At 42.8% G+C, this 24339-nt stretch overlaps 1 protein-coding gene across 5 annotated transcripts in view; it reads left to right on the plus strand.

Annotated features, from left to right (window-relative positions):
* The first annotated feature begins 4043 nt into the window (after positions 1-4043).
* The window catches only part of SNX4 (sorting nexin 4), a 48438-nt gene continuing 28142 nt past the window's right edge, over positions 4044-24339 (plus strand). The window contains exons 1-5 of one of the 5 annotated variants that reach the window (XM_059727448.1): positions 4044-4177; positions 6720-6835; positions 19933-20071; positions 20148-20297; positions 21604-21651. In XM_059727448.1, the coding sequence (XP_059583431.1) occupies positions 4091-4177; positions 6720-6835; positions 19933-20071; positions 20148-20297; positions 21604-21651 (540 nt within the window). In that variant the 5' untranslated portion in view covers positions 4044-4090. Of the gene's footprint in view, positions 4178-4283; positions 4382-4499; positions 4632-5318; positions 5406-6719; positions 6836-19932; positions 20072-20147; positions 20298-21603; positions 21652-24339 lie in introns of those variants that run through there. The other 4 variants (XM_059727452.1, XM_059727451.1, XM_059727450.1 and 1 more) reach the window with 4 other exon arrangements.

Consider the following 24339-nt stretch of genomic DNA (forward strand, 5'->3'; position numbering starts at 1 on the left):
GTAATGTTAATTATTAACACTGTGTTCATAATTAAACAGAGATCCATGTTTAAAAGTCATGCGTGTCTGGTGGATGTGAGGCTGGTCGCTCAAACTCTTGAAGACCACCATGTCCATACACTGTGGCCAAACTGCAGCCAGGAGGGGTGGGGTGTGTGTGTGTTGGGGGGGGTTTACCTCTACTCCGGGTCACTCAGCACCCTCCCCACTCCACCCCGGGCTCTCCGGCTCTTGAACTTTGGTGGAGGATCGGATGTGGCTCCCAGGGCAAGTAGCTCTGGCCACCCCTGTTCTAGAGGAAGGGTGGCAAAAAAGGAGTGGGCATTACACTGTATATCAAGAATGAATATGGTTGCTCTGATGTTTAGGAAGAAGTGAGATGCAGAGTTGATTTATGTCATTGCATAAAAGTAGAAAGGGAAAAGAAGCAAGTGTAATGTCAGGGTACAGGTCTTCTCTCCACCTGAAGTGGGGGGGGGGGGGGGGGGGGGGGGGGAAGGATGCGGCTTTTATTGAACGACTAACAGAAGTACCCAAAAATAGGGCCTGGACTTTAATTATAGCAGGACAGAGAGCACGTAATGTTCTTTGACTGTGTAGGGGAAAAAGTCATTTAGGAGAGACTATTTGAGATCTGATTCAGACTAACAGCGAGGAACTTCTTGAGAACTGAAAGTTGGAAGGTAATTTAAGTAACAGTGATCATGAACTTATAGTGTTTGCTATTCTAAGGAAAGGAAAGCATGAGAGCAGCAGAATAATGACAATGGGCTTCAAAAAGCAGGGAAAGTAATAGGTAGGGCCTCTTTAGAAGGTAATCTAAGGAATAAAGGAGAGCTGGCAGTTAAAATACACAAGGACAATCTATCCTGAGGTGGAGGAAAGATGGGAAGTATCCTACCTAAGGGACCTATATGGGTGCATCAAAAGTCTATAATGACCTGAACATTAAGAATGGATTGTATAGAAACTGGAAATGGAAATGAACATAAAGGAATTGCACAAGCATGAAGGGAATAAGAACAAATCTGTTATTTTAATAGGACAAATACTGGACAAGACAGAGAAGGCTAAAGTATTCAAGACCTCCTTACTTCAGTCCTCACAATAAAAGACAATTATGACCAGGTACATAACACAATTAATGTTAGCAAGTGGACACAAGCACAGGCCACAAAACAGGAGAAGAACAGTTAAAGAATATTTCAATATGTTAGACAGACAAGGTTCTTTCGGTGAATCCGATATCTTTTATTAGACCAACTTAAATAGTTGGGAAAAAAATGTTAGCAAGCTAAAAAAAAAATATATTTTTTTCCAACTGTTTAAGTTGGTCTAAAAAAGATATCAAATTCACCCAAAGAACCTTGTCTGCCTATGTCCTTAGACCAACATGGCTACAACCAACACCCCTCAATATGTTAGATGTATTCAAGTTAGCAACAGTTCCTGATGAAATTCACTGTAGGATATCTAGGGAGCTGGCTGAAGCAGTTTTTGAACCAGGTGCAATTATGTCCAAGAACTTGAAGACTATGGGTGAAGTCCCAGAGGGCTGAAAAAGGGCAAATATAGTACCTACCTTTCAAAAGGGGAAGAAAGGAGGTAATTATAGATTGGCTAGGCCAGCATTGATAACTAGAGGGATTCAGTAACAATTTTTTCTACAATCAATTTATAAGCAGCTGCAGGACAAGCTGATAAAAACAGCCAGTTTGGCTGTACTGAGAACAAATGGTATCAAATTAAACTAATGTCCTCCTTGGACAGAGTAACTGGCTTGGTGGATATGGGGAAAACAATAGATGTGATATAACCTGATGTTAGAAATGCTTTTTGAGACTCTCCAGCATGACCGTCTTGTAAGCAAATTGGAGAAATATGGTCTAGAACAGTGGTTCTGAATTGGGGGTACACGTACCCCCAGGGGGTACGTGAAGCCTCATCAGGGGTACGTGAGATATATCTCATACATGGTCTAACACAGGTTGAAGGGCCTTAAAAAACATCTTGGCAACTTGAAATTGCTGGGGTTTTACTGCCATAAGACACGCATGCACATGGAAACCAGATATCCTACTGCTGCTCCATGCCTCAACCTCACACCAGAAACGTCACTCCGAACACCCATCACTCAGTCACGTTAGGGTGTAAGTGAAGTCTCACTCTGAGACCGAGGGGTACGTCGACTGAAAAAGGTTCAGAATTGCTGGTCTAGAGGAAGGTGGGCGCACAGTTCTCAACTCACCTTCAGACAGTTGAAAAACCTCACTCAAAGGGTCATTGTCAGTGGTTCGCTGTCAAACTGAGAGGTCCAGTGGCATCCCGAAGATGGCTCTATTGGGCCCAGTACCATACAAAACTTGAATTAATGACCTGGATCATGGAATTAAATGAACACTTACATAATTTGAAGATGTCAGCAAGCTGAGTGGGGTTGTAAGCACACTGAAGGACAAGATCAGAATTCAAAATTATACTGATACATTGGAAAAATAGCCCAAAATTAACCAGAGGAACTTCAGTAAAGAGAAGCGCCAGGGAAGGAAGATTCGCACACACAAATACAAAATGGAGACTGACTGGCTAGATACTAATACTGCAGAAAGGATGTGGGGGATCACAAACTAAATAGCGATGCAATGTGGTTACAAGTGGCAGCCTGGGATGCATGACCTGGAACGTGGTATGAAAGGCAGTGTCTTTGCTATGTTCGGCAGTGCTACCATTTATGTACATCCTCCCCCTGGCCCCACGAAATCCCAGACATGAATCGATGCAGTCACCTTAAGGTAGTGTTGAGCACCCGTTAATAAGCAAGGCTGAGACAAAGAGCCTGAGCGCCATGCTGTGTGAACCAGGAAAAGCACATATCTCTCAGGTGCAAATCTACCCTACCTTCTGCTTGATGTCAGACATATAGAGATACAGGCGTAGAGATATCTCTATCTATACAGCTAGATATCGATGTAGAGCACAAGCTTTCGTGGACCCAAGTGAATGTCATCAGATGCTGTGAAAGGGCTGTAGTACAGGCAGTCCTCGACTTACAACGTTTCGAGTTACAACGTCTATAAATTGACGCCCTGTTTTGACTTTACAACGCCAGTTTCGACGATCCGATGCAATGCCACGCCAGCGAACAAGTTCGCTGCGTCGCTCATCTCCCTGGAGAACGTCTGTCCACGCTTCCTTGGACGCTTTCTTTAAGCAAGCGGACGAGACTCCCGAAAACCTGCAGCCGAGACTCCCGAGACGACTCCAGCCGAGAGCCCTTCAACAAGTCCAACTAAGAGGCCTTCGAAAAGTCCAGTAAAGTCGCCTCAAAGAAGTCCTTCCAAATCAAGATGATTGCTATTTACAGTCTAAATACATGAATGTAGCTATATTACTCATCTATAATTGATCGAGTACAAAATTTGGGGGTATTTTTAGTGAAAACAGGGTATCGGGCCTGGGTTCAGGAACCGATCCTCCATTTATAACATTGTTTCTTATGAGAAAATCAGTTCCAAGTGGTAACGTTTCGACTTAAGACGCGGTTTTCAGGAACCGATTGTGTCGCAAGGCCGAGGACTGCCTGCGTAGCACCAAACATTCGTTACCCGCGAGGTAAATTCGCTCGGACGCGATCGGCAGCGGCGTCGCGCGCTGAAATCGAGTCTCCGGCGCGGATCCACGCTCGCTGCTGGCGCCACGCGGTCCTGTAGTCGCCGACAGCGGCGGGCGAGGACCGAAATCGTCTCGTAAACGCGGTCGAAACGATCAGCACCATCCGGGCCATTTTTTGGTGATGTGGTAAAGCGGGTCCAGTTTCCAGGGGCGTCAAGCGAGGGAAACGCGCACCTCAGTACGGAGGGGCTGTTGCTCGTAACTTTTGCGAGCTGAGCTCTATATAAAGGTTATAAAGAGTGTGTGTGTGTGTGTGTACGTGTACACACACGCGTGTGAGGGGAGCCGTCCAAACCACCGCTTCCCTCCTCCTCCTCCTCCTCCTCGGGACGCCCGGCGCCTCAGGCCGGCGGAGGCGGAGGCGGTGTCGGTGCGGGAGGCGGTGCCGGCGGGCGGGCGGGCGAGCCGGGCCGAGCCCATGGAGAGGAGCCGGGAGGACGGGCCCGAGCCGCCGCCGCTACCGCCCGAGGAGCCGGCGGCGGAGCAGCGCGGCCGAGCCGCAGCGGTGAGGGGCTGAGGGGGGCTGCGCGCCGGGGCGGCGCGGGCGGGCGGGCGGCGCTGCGGCCTAGCAGGCCCGGCAGAGCCCCGTGCTCGCGTAGCGTGACCGCCGCCCTCCAGCCTCCCTCCAGCGGGCGGGGCCGAGGGGGCAGCGCGGGGCCGGCCTGGGTTAAGAAAACAAACCTCGCAGCGAAGTGCCCCGATACCGCAGGTTATTTCCTTCCCCGTGGCTGTCAGGAGCAGTGCCCTGCGTCCCCATGACCCCCACAGCACGTGTGCCAGGGTCGCCTGGTAATTAGCCCCCGCCTCATTAGGGTGCTAGTTGATTACCTTATCCTCCAAACGCTCAGGAGCCCCTGGGACGTGTTACCTCGCCGCCGCTGCGGCGTGGGGAGAAACATTTGAACCGAACCCCCCGAATACGTGGAGCCGGCGGCGCGAGACGGTCCGCGACACAAAGTGTGCGTTTAAAAAGCAACGTTTAGCTCCAAAGACAACGTAGGGGGTGCTCATTATTCTCATTATTAGCGGTTAATTAAAAAATGCAGCCGCTAAGATCATTATTCAGGTTACTTCTCTCTCCGGCTGGCTCCCGACTTTCCGTAGCGTTATCTTAATTTTCCAGGATTTCTTGCTCTTTCTCGTGGTATTGGCTTAAATCGGCAAGTAGGAAGCCTTGATTTTTTGAAAAAAAAAAATATATAAATATGAATTTTGCGTCGCGTTTCTACTCGTTGCCTAGACAGAAGCGGATGCCGTCTAGCCCTTCGAGCGTGCAATTTTGCGGTGAAATTTGGCCGCGATGCTAAACTTGTATTGTGATTCATTAGGAGGACGCGCTGGATCCGTCCTGTGGTTTAACGTACGTTTGTCTGGATTCTCCACTTTTTGTGCACCTTTTCCTGCCGAGACCCCGTAGGAATAGTAGCGCTGTAGATGCGAAGTTGACTGAAGACCGCTGTGGCCGAGAGAGCGCCAGGGGGGCGCTCGCCACTTAGGGGCTATTGCAGCGGGGAGAAGTTTCCCCCTCGGGACTCATTTTAAGGGGGAAGGTGGGTGGCGGAGCACCTCCATCCCGCGCTTGCCACTTTAAGGGCTGAAGCAGGCAGCCTGCAGGTGCCTGATGAGGGTGGCCATTTTCAAACAAAGCCCAGCCAGGAGAGAGGGTAGTCTGCTTCCTGCAGTCGAGGGAGTAGTATCACCCAGCTCTCTTGCTAATCAGGGATATTTTAGAGGTAAGGGTGGGGGTTATGGGGATGGAGGAGGCTTCATTGGTCCTGGGCATGATCTGAAACTGTCCTCCTGCTGGGGTAGGGAGACCTGGTGGTCCTGCCATTGGCAGGGTAGGGCTGCTTTAATGCCGGGATTGAGAGCCTCCCCAGTGTAAGGTGGGTTGGGGTGCCTAAACCCCTGCCGCCACCATCCAGTGAGTTACTGTAACAGCGGAGGGAAGTAGGGCCGGGCGTGCCCATGTGGGGCACCTGAGCCCGTTAGGGGTATAAGAGCCTGGAGAAAGGGTAGTGGGGCCAGGGGTACCTAAGCCTGTTGGGTGAAAGTCACGTGAGCTCCAGGAAGGGGTGAGAGTTGGAGGGCCTGGTGTGTGCTTCCAGAGAGGAGGCTGGGTGCTAGGCCAAGTAAGTTGTGGCCCTGGTGAGAGGGATGAGTAGGTTGTGCCCCTGGAGAGGAGGTTTGGCTTGGTCCAGGTAAGCCTTAGGGCACCTGAGGCTGCAATTGGGCCTCAGGCCTTAGAGGTGGTGGAGTGAGAGCTGCTTTTAAACGGGGTGTCATCATTCCTTAATGGGAATAGCTGGGGTGTGATATCTGGCATGAGAAAAGGATGGAGTTGGCCTAGTGTTTTGTGAATCGCTCAGTCCTGTTCAGGTGAGGGCTGTGGGAGAGGCCTGAAAGACTGTGCCAGGGCTGACTGAGGGGTGCCCGAGGATCTCCATGAGTAGGGTGGTATGAGTATGGCTGTGAAGAGGGTGGTGTGATAGACTGGGTGAGAGCTGGTGGAGTGAGAGGGGTGGTGTGTATGTGGCCTGTAGCAGGGCAGAATGCAAGAGGCTCAACACTGCTGGGATGTTGCACAGCTGTGAGAACCATCTGTGAGGCTTAGGATGCATATAAAGGGAGGTTGGAGGATGTACATTAGGCCCTTGTTAGGCGGGCGGCTGCCCCGATAACTAACAACTTCATTAGTTACCACCAAGGTGTAACAGTGGGCGGCTTGCCCAAAGACAAGTGGGTGGCCAGCACTGACTGGCTGGAGGGGAGTTCCACATGTCACAACAGCTGTCTGGCTCCTGACGCAAGAGCAGGCAAGGGAATTTTGTATGTGGAAGTATGGCGAGACATACAGGGCATGAAGACTTAAACTCAAGAAATGCATATATACTTAATTTTGCATGCTGGGTAGTACTGTTGATCTCCTTAGTAAGACAGGTCTCAGTTCTGCAGGCTAAGTAACAAGGGTGGGGAAAAGAGGAAGGCATAGTTAACAAATCAATTTCTATGTAATGGATGTGATATGCAGCCTTTCTTTTTTTAAGATGGAAGACTGTTTATTGAAGAAAATAGAAATCAGTGTCTCAGAAGCAGAAAAACGGACTGGAAGAAATGCCGTGAACATGCAAGAAACCTACACTGCTTACCTCATTGAGACAAGGTACCTAACAGTAAGCTGATAATGATAATAACATTTCATTTTAAACTTCTGGTTAGGTTCAAGCACAACTTGAGTGAGAGAACTGAATTGGTTTCCTGTTTGTCATGCCAAATCTGTCTATTAAAAAAATAAATAAATAAATAATACAACCTCTTCACGTGACTACATGATAAAAAGAGAGAGATGCTCCAGATGCACAACTAATCCTACTAGTATATGCTGTATCTAACTGTTAATCCTGTGTTCTTTGGTCCTTGAAAATTATGTCTCTGAAGGGAGTTACAGACTTGATCTATAAGCAGTCACTCAAACTTTAAGCCCTTCTACACCTGCAGGTCAGGGTGCAGTGGGATCTAATATGCAGTCCACACATTTGAGCCTCATGGCATGCCACAAATGCATGGCAGGAAGCATGATTGTGGGATTGTACACTGTATCCCATTGCTCCCACTACTGGGAGCTCCTTCTGTTGAGGAGCTATGAGCCCTGGGGACCCCCTTCACATCCCTGGGGCTGGGGAATCATGGCAGCCATTATCCCCAAGCCTTGAGGGTTTCATGCATCCCTGGGGCAGGTATATCTCCTTACTGCTAGGACTCGGTGTCTGCAGCTATAGGGCTCTAGGTCTGTGTGCTTCCAGGACTCGGAGTTGGCAGCTGCTGGGGCTGAAATTTCCCTCGGCTGCAGAACACCCTGCCCCAGCTGGGCATGGTCCACCCCTGTGGCTGGGAGCCCCATCAGCTGACCGAGCTCCCAGCTGCATGGGAAACCCTGCTACACATGCAAATGTTAAAGCTCAACAGCAACCAGCTATAAGGCTTACTACACATTTTCGAGGTCCAACTTTATAGCTGGTTGGAGCTTTTTATGGCATGATGGGTCCTTCATGCATGTTGCTGGTGGTCTCAAGGTAACTGGACAATTCACCAGTTAATTGCTCGATCCCTGTAATATATAGGGGGGCCTTTGGCATATGAGATGCATTTGACTCCATGTATGTTATAGCTAAGAATGGTCATGTGATCTATTGGCATACTGGAAAATACAGAGGAGAGGGGTTCTTTAACCCCTGTTATGTGAAGCAACCTGTTGCATTTGCTAGATGCTGAATTTCTTATTTGAATTCTGCCCCAGTATTTAAAAAAAAAAGGTTGTTCTCTCAGCCAGGTGTTCTAACCTTAAATGTGCATCTCCTTCCTTCCCTTTTTTAAGGGTTACTTTTGTTTTTTAATTAGAATTAGTTCTTACTGAATGGAGTGTTTGTCTCTAAGTTTTCTGAACTGTGTATGTAACAAAATTATGGTACTCACTTCTCTCTGTGCTGCAAAGATTGTTTGCAATTGTAAATATTTAAATTGTAGTAAATAATTAGAAAATCAGACTTTGCAAAGGTGGATTTGCATGCTAATGCTTAGATACTGATAACTATTTACTTTAGAAAGTACCCCTAAAGGCTAGGGACAGAAGGTGCACATAAACCAGTTTAAGTGATGGGGAAACTGGTTTAAACCTGTAACAAAACAGAAACTCACTGTACATAAATAAACTTCAAAATGACCAAAACTAGTCACGCGCGCACACACCATACAATGCTTGCACAACAGTACAGAGACTGGATATGCTGATCCAAGGAGGTCCGTTTGGATTATGTATGGCTAAAGTGATCTTAATAAAAGGATACTTGTTAGTTTATTTGAGGAGCTCTTTAATACTTTCAGCTGAGGGCCTGGGAAACTTTCACTTGTTGCAGTTTATGTTTATGCCAATGTATGAATTCCATATCTGTTTAAAGTATCATTAATATTTGTATGATGCTTCTGTTTCATAGGTTACCATGTAAACCTTCCCACTTCAAAATATATATATTTTCATTCAGAGGTGAGATGCCTTATTTCACACAGATACTGCAAAGCCACAACATGGTTGCACAACAGTACAATTGTTATACAACCTGTTTAAATTTTAAGAGTAAATCGCCACATGGGAGCACAATGCATCTTTGCCACTAGCCTAGTTTTTGGCAGCTACGTGGATAGTGGGGAAGAGAGGAAGGACACGTTACTTCTTCAAGGTATTGGTTACATGATCAATCTTTCACATTAAATACAGTATTTTTTTTCCTGTATTTGTATTTGACAACCAAAGAAGGGCAAAGTTGCAGTGTCTGGCTGTGATGTGAAGTATATTCTGGAGTGTCTGTGTGGCTCCAAAGCAAAGCGTGGTTTAGTATATTCCTATTACTCTTGCCTGGTTTCAAACATGCCCTTGGTAACCTAGCCCTTTTTCAGTGCCAAAGATGCCTTTTGCTGCCCAGGTATCCTTCCAGGAATGTTCTTATTCAGCAGATAGTAATATAAATTTCACAGAAATGAAAGTGTGGGTTTCTCACATCTTTAGTAAAATGAATAGGTGCTTCTTTCTGTTTGCAAGAAACTTTGCTTTCCTGGCACAAATATAATTGCTGGCTATTAAATGTGCTTCATGCTGAGATTGTAGCTCTGGGTGGGCTTCACATCAGTTTGCCTGTAAGTAATAAGATACTTTGGTATTCCATAGCTGAAGAATAAAATTCAATTTGTATGAAAGGAAGAACATTCAATAATGGTTGCATTATGTTTATGATTAGCTAGGGTTTCCAAGTCTACCATTATCCAGGCTTAAATGCAGATCTTTAATTCTGTGCACAGTTTGGTTTTTTTAAGCTTGAATTTTTCTCAAGAACAAAAAACTAACCTATATGTAAGCTGTAACTTTTTTTTACAAATTGTAGCTGAGAAGTAAAAGAAGACAAAAGCTATTACTGAAATGAGGTCTGTGAAGCCCACTAACTGGTCTCTTTCAAAGAGCAAATGGTAATACCACCTTATTTTCCCCCCTCCCCCCTGATGGGCTGTGAGGCTGGGCTGCAGCAGCTAGGACTGCTGGCTCCATCTGGGGAGTGAGCGTTTTATTTTGATTAAGATGACTTTTTGTGGACAATCTTGAATTTTTGCAGAATCACAAATTGAGTAGACCCTTAGTTACCATCCTACCTGAGTGTGTGGATTTCCTTCTCTCAAATAATGCACCTCAGCACAATCTACCATACTGCACCCAACAGTCAGACTTCGAGGAAGCATCCCACTTTATTACATAAATTCTTCATTTGCTTTTTTATCATGAACTCAGTAGGTGTTAAATGTTGTTCTCTCCTCCCTCCCCTCCCTTTAAAAAAAAAAAATAAAAAAATCTAACAGTTCTGAAAAAGTGCAACTATTTCACAGCTTCCATTCAGTACTACTTGTAGCACTTGAACTCACAGAAAATAGGGTGAAGGGGACCTCAAGGGGTCATCTGGTCCATTTCCAACTCTGCCCTGGGATGGGGGGTTAACTCCTAACTGTTCTTGATAGATATTCATACAATTTGCTCTTAATTTTCAGTGACAGACTCAACAACCTCTCTGTATTCTATTCTAGTGCTTAACTATCCTTACAGTGGAAAAGTGTTTCCTGGCAACTGACATACATTTCTCTTATTGCAATTTAAGCCCACTACCACTTGTTCTAACCCCAGTGAACCTAGAAAACGGATTACAGCTGTCATCTTTGCAGTAGTGGGTTTTTTATTTTATTTTATTTTATTTATTTATTTATTTATGAAGACTGTGTTATATCTTCTTTCAGCCTTGTCTTGTCTTTGGATTAACACTCAGTTATTTCAGTCTCTCTTCTTAGGACACGTTTTCTAAGAACTCTGATAACTTCCGTTGATCTCTTCTAGATGGTACATATAATACATTTGTTTGTTTATTTGTTCTGGTATGGTGTTAGCCATATTAGTTTCACAATGGTGTGATAGTGTTGATAAATGTTCAGTTCATGGATTGAGTCCACAGATAGAAAACTCTGTAAGAAGACATAAGTAAACATCAGTACTCTCGGTATCGCATAACAAAAGGAGGCAGATATCTCCTTATTTCACAAAATAAGTAGTGGATTTCGGGCAAATGCAGATGTTTAAAAATGAGATATGTAGTTTAAAGGTTGTTTCTGTTTTGAGACTGAGCAAGAGCAGTTCCCTCTATACAGTGGGAGATACAAGTATATAGAACCTCTGAGTAATCGGGCATCTTTAAATAAGAGAGCCTTAAGCACTGAAATCTGAGAATGTTGGTTTTAGCCTTTTTTGTGTGCAAACTGGGGATATAACCTGGCAGTTCTAGGCTCGTAGGCTTCTACATCTCGCTTTCGTACCTTCCCCTCCGTGTCAAGTGGCCAGAATGTGAAACACCTTTTGATGTTCCACACCACTCTGGTTTTCAAAACAAGAACTGGAAAACCAGAAATTTCTATTAACTTCATATCCCCAGCATATAGTTCTAGCACTTAAATTCAAAGATGAAAGAATAAAGAGAGGAATGATATACAAAACAGCAGAAAGTTGGGGGTATCAGGATTTCTGGATTTAAGCTCTTCTTGAGTAGTGTGGCCTAATAACTTTTGCCGTAGGAAGCCAGTTTTGCTGATTTGGCTCTGACCTAGGGTCTTTTCTCAGTTGCATGAAAATTTTTGGGCAAGCTTTTTTTTTTTTAGTTTATTTTACCTGTTAAACAGGATTATTGATACTTGCCTTCCTCCTGGGATTAGCAATGTGAAGCTTTGCTTAGCTAGAAGTGTTATACAATGCATACAAATGTAAACAGTAGTCAATGAGAGAATTGAACTGTGAGCCCATAGCTTGCTGGGTCCCACCTCAGTGCCCCTTCTGTGATACCAGGATGTTGCATGTTAAATGTTCTTGATATGCTATGGACAGATCTTTATATTTCCACAGATGCAGTATAGTTACTGGTGCTGGCCAATGCATTCAGTTTTCCCAGTGAAGAACCCATCCAGACTGTAAATCTGTGCATGACATGACCTGAAAGGAAACAGAATACAGGCATGGCAAAAGTAGCAAAGTGTATACACCTCTGCCTTGGGATGGCTGTTCGTGATAGTCTGCCAGTCTTTTAGTTTTAGTTTTTGCTTATATTTTTACTAAGCTCTGTAATCTTCTTTCTGTGTTTCCACATTTTCTATTGCAGGTTCAAGTTAAATCTGTATGTGGTCTTGAACCTTGTTCTAAATTCTCTTTTGGAGGCAGGGCTGTGAGCTGGTCATCATTTAGATATCAGTGTATTTTCTGCCAGAAAAGCTGCCTTTTTATTATCAATATTCCCTTCCTGTGCTGGCAAATTACTAAACACTGCAAGGAGGCGAGGATGTCTTGTCTGTCTTTATTTTAATGGTCATGTTTCTATTTTATTCTGAGACCTCTAAAGAGAACTATTTTTGGAGAGGTGAAGAAGACTGGTTTCCATGTTTTAAAAATGCGTATTTATAAACTACAAAAAGGATAGACGTGGTATGGTCCATGGGGAAAAAAAGTGTCATTTACTGCCATTTACTTCTCATATAGTAAAAGATTAAATGCCCAAAGCTAACTGAATAGCTTGTGCAGTTGAAGGGGTTGTTGCTTTTACAAGGAAATATATCAGATCTATTTCCTTCCTTTCTTATTTAAGATTCCTGTAGTCATTCCTCTTTTTATTGCGTTAAGAATTGTTTAATGGCTCATTTAAGTTCATTAGTCTTAAATAGCAAATGGGAAGAGGTTAAGTAGATGGGCTAAACTTTTCACATTGGCACTTTGAATTAAGGTAAATGAATGTGGCTTTTGGAGTAACATAATCTTCTAATCACTTATGATAACATCAGTTACGAAGGTAAAAGTTGAAGGTTTTAATTTTGTCATTTAATTTTTTCCAGGCAGGTTGGTTGAGTCAATGAATAAAGTGTATTGTTAGAACTGTACTTAGAGGGGAAACATATGGTTTTCCTGTCTGAACATTGTACAAGCATTATATTGTATTTTTAAAACCAAAACAAATTGAGAAGTTTGACTGAATGTCAACAAGTGATTATAATCTTAATTGAAGCTGGGTCTGCAGTCCTTGTATTTAATGATGGTGTTCATAATGTGGTCTTAAAAATTAGATGGTAATGAAGGTATTAAGTGTAATGAGCACCTTTGTGGATTTCTGCTCCCTTTTGGAATGGAGTTCCTGGGGAGAAGTATTCTTGTAATCAGTGATACTTTATGGTTTTATAATACAGCCAGGTGGAGAGAGATCTTGTACGCTTTTAAAAAATGATTTCTCCCATCTTGCCTGCTTTCCCCCCCCAAATCCATCTCCACAAAATTTCAATTTCCCATTATTACCTTATTAAAAAAAAAACACAAGTCTTGTAGACGGATGTTCACAATCTAGGTTTGCATGTACTTGTCCACCAAATCTCAGCAAAAAAATCTGCTGTTCTTTTTATACTGTGGATTCTCAAATGGAAAAAGAATGGTTTTACTAAGTCTAACATATAGAACCATTAATTTGTATTATCCAAATATGGGTAAAAATAGTGGTGTTTTGTCTTGAATTTGCTATGGCAAAGAATACTAGAAGTGTCTTTTTACATAGGATGGCTGTCTGCCTTTTTTCCCATTCAATGTAAAAGATTTTAATGGTGAGATTGCCTGACTAACTTGCTGGGGATTGACCTTGTGTTTGCCATAGAAACAAGAATGAGAGGCTACCTACCTCTTGCTGCTGTGTCAACATGTCTTAACAGTTCATCCTAGAGCAGTTATTTAGGAGTGAGAGCCTTCAGTCCCTGTCTTTGCTGAGACATGGTCCTCAGTAAATAGGAGAATTCCCTCTCCTTAGGCATGTTAAGGGAGTGAATAGACTAGGGGCCTCCAGGAGTAATTGGGACTTTGCCAACATATGGAAAATGCAATAGTAGTGAGGATGGTGCAGGTTAGTGGGATTAACGCACACCATTTTGCACCTTGAAAGCTGAGTGCTTTATTCTTTTGTTGCACTTGCCTGCCCGCACCATTTTCTGTATTTTCCCCCCCCCTCTGAGTCCTTGTTCTGGTGTCCGTACCCTGAGCCTTTGGGTGCTTTCCCAAGTCAAATAAGATAATGTCTTCTCTCAGCTTTTTGACACGAACACTATAGCCAGTAATTTATTTGTATGTGAAGTGAAGCTTGTACCTCTGCCTTCTGAAGGCCGTTGGCACGGCACTGAGGAAAAAGATGGAACAACTTAGATGAGCCCTCTTTTGGAGGGTGTTCTCTCATTTTAAGCTGTTTTTCCTTGCACTTGTAGACCGTGGAGTATGGAGAGCAGGGAGTGTAATATCCAATTCCACAAGTCCATTTCCAAGCTGATGTGGTCGGAAGATTGCATGAGATGAAGACAGCATCTACATCTCCTGTTTCAAATGACCCTAAATGGCAGCTGCTTAGGCCATGGAAAAGGCAATGCTTTCTTCATAAACTGTTTGTTGCTTAACTGGTCCTTGGTATAGACCCATACCTTCACAAGAGTCTATCAGAGCATGGTTTATATTGCAACATTTCCTTGCCAGAAGGCTTCAGTCTCTAACAGTGAGAGGGTCCAGAGCACCATAATATCTGCACAATCTAAAGAACCCAGCCAGAATGTTATGTGAAGAAACAAATACTTGCTGCTTCTAATTTGAGGCTTACAACAACAGTTCTAAAATGCAGAGATTTTTGGAAGCTAGGTTTTAAAGAAATACTCTTATTCCCAACACTACAGGAATGAATAGCAAGTATAGAGTATTGTCAATTCCAGGCATTTGTGAGTCGGGTCTCTTTGAGATCAAAGTGAAAAGAACAATGAGTTTTGGATAGTTTCATAGTTGGTAGGGTTGGAAGGGACCTGAGCAGATCATCAAGTCTGACCCCTTGCCATGGCAGGAAAGAGTACTGGGGTTAAACTACCCCGGCAAGGTGTTCATCCAGCCTCCTCTTAAAGACCCCCAGGGTAGGAGCCAGCACCACTGCTCTTGGAAGTTGGTTCCAGATCCTAGCTGCCCTGACAGTGAAATAGCGCCTCCTGATACTCTTCTTTGTCTTCTGGTCTCTGGAGGGTGAAAACAGATATGGCATTTGAAGTAGTTCTCATTGATCAGAGTCAAAGCCTGAGAGCTAGGGCAGTCCTTCACTAGCACACAGTAATAGCTTGTCCCTGGAATGAAAGGCAGTTAACTCTAATTAGCCTTGACCAGTCGAGAGAGTGTCATCTTCACAGGTACTTAAAGTGGGATAATGGGCTTGTGGTCTGTAATACCTGGGACAAAAGGTTCTTAGGAGAAATGCAACCTCTCTTTTGCCCACAACCATGAGGAAGCGGAGGCTTTTGACTTCAGAAGCCGATGCCTTAAAAGTGCGTCAAATCTTCTGAGACCCATGATAAAGTTGGAAAGAAATATGTATAAACAAAGGAATTAATTTAAATAGCTGAATAGGTAGGGAGGGAAACGACATGTATTCTTAATTAAGGGCATATCAAGACATGGAAGACAAATGCCTTATCTTCATATTGAGAGGTGAAAGAGAGTTTTACTGCATTTGGCTGAAGCCTTTTGTCCATTCCAGCACTTACAAAGCCTAGGTAATACACAATACATCTGGTGTTTTTTTTTTAAAACCTTTGTGGGGCGGGGGGAGGGTTTTTCTTCAGAGAAAGGACAAGCACTGTTGGTAGGTGACAATTACTGCTATCCAGATGCATCCCTGAAAAGTACAAGCTGCTGCACAGATCTCTTATGCATACTCTTCCAAGGATTTTCACTTTTGTCTTGAGATGTTGGTTATTTTGAAGGTGAGCTGTAAGCTTTAAGACCTTAAATTGCACCCAGAGCTGATTGGATTATATAGGGAATGATTTATGGCAAGGATTTTGTCGTTTTAGAGTTGAAGTGTAAGAGCCAGAATAATATTTCTGAACAGTTAATGTTTCAAAGGTAAAAACTGCTGGATTATGCCCTTTATCACCTATAGCAGTATAAACCTGTGGAATGATTTAGGGGAGAGGGCAATTATAGTCATCAGCATCTCTTCCTAAAGGGCTAGCATTGACAAGGAAGTAAAATAACATTGGCAGGTAAACTAGACAACCCCCCAAACTGGGAAGCTTAAGTTCTTCAGCTTTCTTTGATCCCAGTCAGGTGTTTTCAAGGCTATTCATACATACAAAAAATTAGAATTCTTGGTTCCAAAATGATGCCTTTTATCAGAGCAACTAGAAAATGGCAAGAAAATTGTCCTTTTCTGCAAGCTTTCAGGAATCAGTCCCTTCGTCGGGCTTTGGGAAAAGTGTAGATGGTAAAAAGTCCCCGTAAGTCGGAAATAAACTTCATTTTTGCACAGAGGGAGCTGAAGATGGAAGTCTGTCCCTCCGGGTCCATGAGAGTGTCTTTGAGCTGTGTTGAGTAGCTCTTTGTGTTGATCAGGTAGAATTCCTTCCCTGAAGGTGTCAGATGGTAGGTGGGGAGGCAAAAAAAACTTTCTTGTTGTTCTGCAGTGTAGTTTTAAAATCCAAAATTTATTCTGTCTTCTAAATAGCCACATGTGCAAAGGAAGCAAGTGATGCTCCTGAGCCCTGTTTTGTAAGTAGACATTTGGAAATAAGAGTGAGTATGAGCTTTCTAGCAATACACTCAAAGAGAAAGAATCTAAGTTATAATGAAGCTGGCATTCTTCAAGCAGAAATTTGACCTCTGGAGCCATAGAAAAGCTAAATGCAAGATGGCTGTCTAATCGGGAAGCTTTTTTTTTCCATATGGCGTGTTTCTTCTGAGGCTAAGTACACTTGGCTCCCAAGAGGTTGAACATATAGAGGTTCTGCTTTAGAGTGTGTGAAGTAATTTCTTAATATGAGCCTTTTCTTAAAAGGGCTAACAGGGATCCACCAATGTTTGCTATAGATTCGCAATATATTGCTATCCCTCTTCCTCTCCCTGTTCCCTACCTGCCCCTTGCCCCCAATGTAGGTGTGGTGTTTGATCGGATGAAGACCCGGCATTTCTTTTAAGAGTCTGTAATCTCCCTGGATTGGATTGCAGCCATCCTCACTTCATTTTTCTGCAACATTGAAATGTCCTCTTGCTTCCAGGCAAGTCTTTTTTTACAGTTTTGCTTTAGCCTGAGCTTTCCTTCTCCCTTTGCACCCCAGGCTGGATTCAAATTGCAGCCACTGTCCATAGACTAAATTGGTTTTGACCGTGTCACGTAATGGTCTCTGTGACAGTATCCTTGGAGGCCGATGATCTGTGAAACCAGTTTTTTGTTTTTTTTTTGTGTGGTGTGTTTGTTTTTTTTTTTTTTCAAGTTTTAAAAATTGTGAATTTTGTTAAAGACTTCTAGTACTAAGTTGCATTAAACACCTTTAAAATGCTTGAGGACTTAGTCCTGAACTACTCTGTTTCAGCAAGACAGCATTACTGAATCCTGTTGGGAATTTCTCCCCCGTAAAAAGCTCAGCTCTGTACCCACAATTCATTTTTTTGGAAATCAATTTCCTGGGCTGCAGTCATACTAATTCTCCTTCTTACTGGGTTTATGTACTGCCACTTTTCATCTCTGGCAGTAGCTCAGATATAGTTTTAATTAAAGTATTCTTGAAACAAAACTCATACCATAAAAATGATTTTGCAGCTTGCATATGGTGAGACATGCTTGCTCTGAGTTCTGCGCTGCCTTTAGGGCTCTTGCAATTTAGGTGTGGCCTGGAAGTATATGGTCTTCTGGTACATTGTGGATGCAGCTGCAGCTTCTTTGAATATAGATGGATTGTGATGCTGTGGTAATGTTGGACACGGCTGCAGAGTAATTTAGGCCTGTGTGTTTTGTGTGTTGTTTTGAATTTGGTGTCTGTTAGCAATATGCTTGTATTTTTTTTTTTTTTTTTTCAGTTGGGTTCATCCAGGTTTTGTTTTTAATCAGCAGCAGTTGTATGTGTTGGAATGTTTATGAATGGATTTTTTTTTTTTTTTTCCTGTGTGTGATTTCAATTATCTGGGGCAAAGCTACTTGATCAAAAGGATGCTTTAAGCATTATGATTAAAAGCATGATCCATCCTGAAGGGGATAGAATTGTTTTTAAAGCAGAAAATTGAGATGGCTCTTTATTTGTTAAGTCCATTTGTTTTAATGCAGTGTCCCTCATAAATATGAGGTAAAGATGAAACGGCATACAGAGCAAGGATGGGTTCATTTTCAACAAGCATGTTTCAGGGTTCAAACACAGCTCCTGTAGACTTCTTTTCTTATGTACCCAAAAGCTTGCCAATAAAAAGCTCATTAGGAGTTTAGCTTCATACTTTTTAAAAAGCCTGGAATTAGACTATGGGCGTCTGCCTTTGTTAGATCTCCTTAAAACTTTCTCCACAGATAAAAATAAGGAATAGCAGTAGGTTTCAAATTGACATTGCACAACTTGAAACTTGTTGGAAGAAAATGTGTGCTGTACTTTATTTTTGAGTACTGTGAAGTATTTACATTGGTAATCCATGGCAAAATGTAATTGAATTGGGTATAGGTGTACACTGGCAAGTCTCAGAATGTAGTTTCTGCCGGTTAGAAAAATGTAAATGTGGCCACTTAACAAAAAGCTGTGACATTTTTTTCAGTCTACTGTAGTTTGGCAGGTTGAATGCCTCTTTCTTCCAGTGTTGTTCTCTGCATGTGCCTGTCCAATACATGCTGTTCACAAGCTTAGCAAGCTGTCAATAATACCTTATTAGATCCTAAAATGTGTGGTTTTATTGCAGCAGAATATCCTGTGTTATGTGTACTTAGTAAAATCCTCCTCGGCACATATTTCTTTCATTATTAATTTATATGCTTTTCACCCCCAAAGGATCCCAGATTGCTTTCACAGTCCATGGCAGTACCATAGTCCCTTAACCCAGCACTAAAGGACAGCTACCTCTGAGACTAAGTAAAACAGCAGTGTAACAGTATGCAACACTATAGGGCAGTTCAGTGTAACACGTGAGGAGTACTGTTGTTTTAATTGAAAGTGGTATGTACGATTATAATTGTATTGAGTTTGGCAAGGGGCACCAGCATACAGATCCTTACGTTTTTGTGAAAAACGTAGGATTTTTTTTTTTTTTTATAGTAAGGATCACACTCCCTCAGTGGTACGCTTGATGGCACAATGTCTTATCACTATGCTGACTTTAAGGGAGTGCCCTTATTTACATCACTTCCTACTGAAACAAGGGTTTCCTGGGGCGGGGGGGGGGGAGGTGAGGTGGGTTCCCACTAATGTAAATCCTTTCTGACGATGAGCATCTGCCATGATGTTTTGAATAAATTGACTGACTAATGTCAAACCTGAGAGGAAACTGGAGATGGGTTCGTAATCTAATTTAAAATCAGCAAAAAGATGGCCTCCAAAAATATTATATATCAAGATTAAACAAAAGGTCTGCTAACTTATGTTGTACTTGCTTATCTTGCCTTCAGCTAGTCTGTCTGTTTGCACTGTGAACTCTTAAATCTCTGAACATAAAGGGACACTATCCTGAAGCCTTGAATTCAAAGTTCTTTTGAATACTACACTTACTCCTAAGATCTCCCTAATCACTTATCTGATTTTACAATTGTACTTAATTGGTATGTGTGGGGTTTTTGTTTTCTGCTTTGTTTTTTTTTAAAGTGTTGTCTTTCTCCAAGCGCCGTGTGAAAATCAAAGGGGGGATTCTACTTTAGTTGTAATTCTGACCCAGTAGCCAGTTAATTTCCAAGCAGGTGGGTTCAGCCCAGCAGAGTTTTCAGTTTAGTTGAAGGCTCTTAAGTCAATGGGAGATGAGGCTAATGTTCTTGGAGAATTGGTGCTGTTCTTTCCTGTTGCAACTAGCCACACTGATCTGTATGGAACCGCTCTCGTGCATAATTGTTGGCTGGATTGGATCCTAGCTGCTGGCAAGGAGATGCCAGTTGTCCCAAATAAACTAGAAAATAAATTATTTTTTCCAGTATTTCAGTTACTAGTACATGTAGAAATTGTGGATGATGCTTGTATTAGGGATCAATTGGGAAAATTTTTTAGTTTTCTTTGTCAAATAACTTTTGTATCTTATTTCATTGAAGGATGTAGATGAATGTTAAATTTCTGCAGTAACTAACAGTTCTACTGATATTCTTACAAAAATCTCAGCAACATTCAGTTCTGATTTGTTTTATTTTTCAGGGCAGTTGAGTCCCAGACTGAGGGACAGTGTTCCCCAGTAGACTCCCTCTGGAGACGGTACAGTGAATTTGAGTTGCTGAGGAATTACTTGTTGGTTACCTTTCCCCATATTGTGGTCCCACCTTTACCAGAAAAAAGGGTAAGAAAGTTGAAACTATGCTTTGCTTTGCATTTATTACAGACTAGCTGTTCTTAACTGTGCTCTGCTCACACAGGCTGAATTTGTTTGGCATAAGTTATCAGCTGATAATATGGATCCAGACTTTGTGGAAAGACGAAGAATTGGATTGGAAAACTTTCTATTGCGTGTGGCTTCGCATCCCATTCTTTGCCAGGACAAAATATTTTATTCATTTTTAACACAGGTATTCAAACTCCTTTTTTTTCCATTTGATGCTTTTTTATGATGTTTAAGTGACTAATTAACTCATAAATTGGTATCTGCTTTGCTTCTGGAAAAAAACATTGCCACACACATGACAGCGGTTTAAATGATCTGGCCTACTTTTCAGTAGGGCAAGGTTGGTTTTTACAATATGTCTCGTTTTTTTTTCCAATCTAGTTTAAACCTCCTAAAAATGAGATTTCCCTATCCCTGCAGGATTGTTCCTGAGATTAATACAACACAGTCAGGAAGTCTCTTTCCTGGAAAAAAATTAAATGTTTAGCATACCGTATTCTTTGCTACACAGGCTGCACTGGGTTCCAAATTAGTTTTTGGACACAGTGAAGTCTGTTTAGTTTTTATGTGGCATTGGTTTTGACTACTTCATGCCTCATCCCAAGTGTTGTTGTCAGGTAAATCTTGTTCTCTACATCCTGTACAGTTAACAACTTGCTGATACTCAGACCACCACGTAAGCCCTGTTTATTGCATACAGGCCTTTTTCTGGGGGTTGTGACTAAAATTTCATTCTTGTCTGGGGCTTTTTTGTTGCACTAGAGGCAGTGGTTTTATAGTTGTTTGGGGGGGAGGTGTTTCCTGCATCTACATGGGGCTGAAGGTAGTGATTATTTCATATGATATTTCATTTTCAATTTTAAGCTTTCTGTGACTTGGATCTCTTATCCATTTTGTAGCTTGCAAAATAATTCTCCAATCCATTTTGGTGTTTACATGTCTGAACTACTCAAATCCACTTTACTTTACTTTTCACTTAAGCTGTTTGGAGAAGTTGTCCACTCATTTGCTCTTGTTAGCTTGATGGTTATCCCTTCACTCCCCTCCCAATAGGAGGGGAGGTCTAAGTTTGGCCTCTGTCTTGCTCCTGGAGTTGGCAGTGTCTGGGAAGGATAAATACAAGACTGTCACTGTCTCTATTGGAGAATGAAAACAGCTCTTCAGATAAGGCTGTGATCTCTGCAGTACGCGGGATAATGCAGGCTACTGCTGGCCCATGGTGAAGCAGAAAGGTTGCAAAGTGGGCTCATGGGTAAAGTGAAACCAGTACTCAAAGTGATGTTACACAGATTCCAGTAAGACTTCCTTCCAGTAACCTGGCCGGGTGAGCAAGACTGGACCAGGGTTGGCTACTTGGTCTTTTCCATGTCCTTTGCTGGGTTCCTCCAGATTCCTTTCAGCCTTGAAATGGTTCTGTTATGGGATCTTGGAGTTGTCACACCAGGTTCTACAGTAAATTTTATTTAAGTGAAACTTTTTCTTATTTCTAGGAAGGTGGCTGGAAGGAAATGGTGAATGAAACTGGATTTCAGTTGAAGGTAACTTTCCTATGCATTTGTCAGGCAAAGGACCAAGACCTGTGAAGTAGCCTGATCACAATAAAGAAGCCTACTTCAGAGTCCACACAGACTTAATAACTTTAATATAAAAGACAAAAAATCACAAGCTCTTGATAGACAGTGGGTACAGTGTTTAATACTAAGTGTGACCTATAGAATTATGGGCCTGGTAAAATTTTAAAAGGAAACAAAATTGGTTTTTGCCAACTTGAGCAGTCAGCCTCTCAAAGGATGGTCATAAGGACTAGCTCTGACACTAGGATTATGAGATGTAAAGGTAGAATGTGCAAACAGAATAGAAACAGATGCCCAAAACCTGAATGTCTTTCTGCCAGAGTAAGTAGCTAAAGCGGTCAGATGGGAGCTGAGGCAGTGCCTCAGGGAAATGCAAGACTTGATTTGCCTAGGCTCATTCTGGATTAGTTTTATCTTACCTAACACTTTTTGAGTCTCAGACTAGCTCTCTGGAATTATAATTTTGTTTTCTAAAATTTCTGTTAAGTTGTTTTTTGTTTTTTAAGTACAGTTTGAATCTTAAATTGTCTTGAGAGAGTTGCTGTAGTACACCCTTGAAGGGAAAGCATGACCTTCTGACTTCTCAAAGAAGGCACTTTGGGTATCTATCCTGAAAGATTTGGAAGGAACACACTCCAGTGAAATGCTGCCTAGATACTGACTGTAGTTAGTAGAGGGGGAAGGGAAAGCTAATGGAAAACTGGTAGGAACAGGTGACCAAACTGTACCTTGCTACATTGGAAAAGCATTGGTATATAATAAGTTGTTGACCCAAGCTTTTTGGTGGAAGACCAATGTACCTGCAGGTGCAAAATGACATGGTGTGTATGAATCTAGGCCTTCAACTCGGCATTTTTACATGTGCAAGCTCCACATCACTAGGTACTTTGAAAAGTGCCTGGCGCTGCAACACTTGCGGTTATATAGGTGGTGAAATGCATGTTGGCACGGAGAAAATGGCGGCAGCGCGCTTTTGAACTAACAGACCTCAGAGGTATGTTAGTTACAAAGCGCACCACTGCCACTTTCTCTGTGCCGATGCACACTTTTGCCACTTACACAACTGCACATGGCTCAGCGTGGTGTGTGTCAGCTCCCGTGCAGAGCAGACTCAATTAATCGGGCACATCCAAGAACTAAAAGGTATGAGTATAAATGCCCAGATTTTTATCCTGTATTTTTTTCTTTTTGGTTGTTTAGAAGCCTTTCAACTGTGAGTTTACTGGAAAATAAGTACTGTCAAGAAGCGTGAAACAAAGTGTGATCTGCTTCTGTTAATCTTGAGGTTTTAACAACTGAATTTGAATTGCAAGGCACATCCTGTTAACAGTCAAATCCCATAATCCAAAACTACCTCTGTGCATGTATGTGTGTTAACTCGCCATTACCTAGTTGCTGCAACGTCCTCCTGCTGTACTACCATGTCCCCCTCCTTCACTGCAACTATTTTATTTTTAATTTAAAAAATAAAATAAAGCCTGCAACACATTGAATGTTAAAAATGCAGAAGTAAGGGAGGAGGGACAACGACTACGACTCTAAAGTAATATTAGAGTGACAGCGCAATGTGCCTTGAATATCACTTTCATAAGAATTGGAGGTGGCAGTTCTTTGAATGTTTGCACATGTACACACCAACCAGCCCACTCAGTGCAGGAATTCAGAACATGTTCCCTTTATTAGCAATTTATGCACGTGCCCTCTGCAGCTTGGCAACTCGGCTTCCCCACTGTGTAAAAGGTGGAGCAACCTCCACTGCCACTTAGTTTCTTCTCAGTGCCAGTGGCAGGGAGCCAGAATGAGCCTGGTGATAGCTCGTAGGCAGTGCTTCCTGTAATTCTCTGCAGGCCAGCATCTCTTCCACTTGGCTGCTCTGCTTAGTGTTTCTCAATCCTGATGACATTCTTTCACCCCCATAATGGTCCTTCCCACCTGCTGCCACACGTTTCCTTTGAGCCATCTCTCTGTGCCCCAGCCCTCCTTGCTCCGAGCTCAGCTCTCTTCTCTCCCTCCCTGTTTACCCTCACTGCCAAATTTGCCCCTGCGGATTGTCCGTGAGCCGGAGTAGATGGGTGAAGTAGCCCTGAGCAGGGAGGGATGGGGTGCTGCACATGCGTCTCCCTTCCTTCCCCATGCTTTGGGAACCTGCAGCACAGCAGACAGATAGGACCATTGGGGGTGCAATAATGCTTGCCAGGTTCAGGAGCTGTGGCTGCAGATCTTCTAGTTATGCCTCTGGGTGGCAGGTATGCATTTCCAGCTTCTTCCAAGGCTTGCCATTCTCTAGGTTTGGGAAGACCTTTTTTTAATTTTAGGCAAAATGCCTTTCTCAATCAGCCTGTCTCCCTGGCCTGTGAACAGTCCTTTCTCCTTCAAATGAACTCTCAAAAAGTTAGTTTGTTTCTCAGGCTACTGACTGTCAAAATGAGGCTTCAGTGAGGAAACAAGCTTTTCAAAATTAACGTCTTGCCTATTGCCTTTCAGTTGGTCCTGGAGTGTCCTTATCTAGATCTGCTGCATTGCTTTTCTGTTTGTTCTTCCAGCAGTCCCACGTTAAGTTAGACCAATGCAGTCATACAGGAAATTTGAATAACTTTGCCACAGATAAGCAATAACTTTACCTCCCGGACCAGGTCACGTACAGTTCTTCTG

This window comes from Alligator mississippiensis, chromosome 4 (genome assembly GCF_030867095.1).
Source record: "Alligator mississippiensis isolate rAllMis1 chromosome 4, rAllMis1, whole genome shotgun sequence".
In the NCBI taxonomy this organism is placed as follows: domain Eukaryota; kingdom Metazoa; phylum Chordata; order Crocodylia; family Alligatoridae; genus Alligator; species Alligator mississippiensis.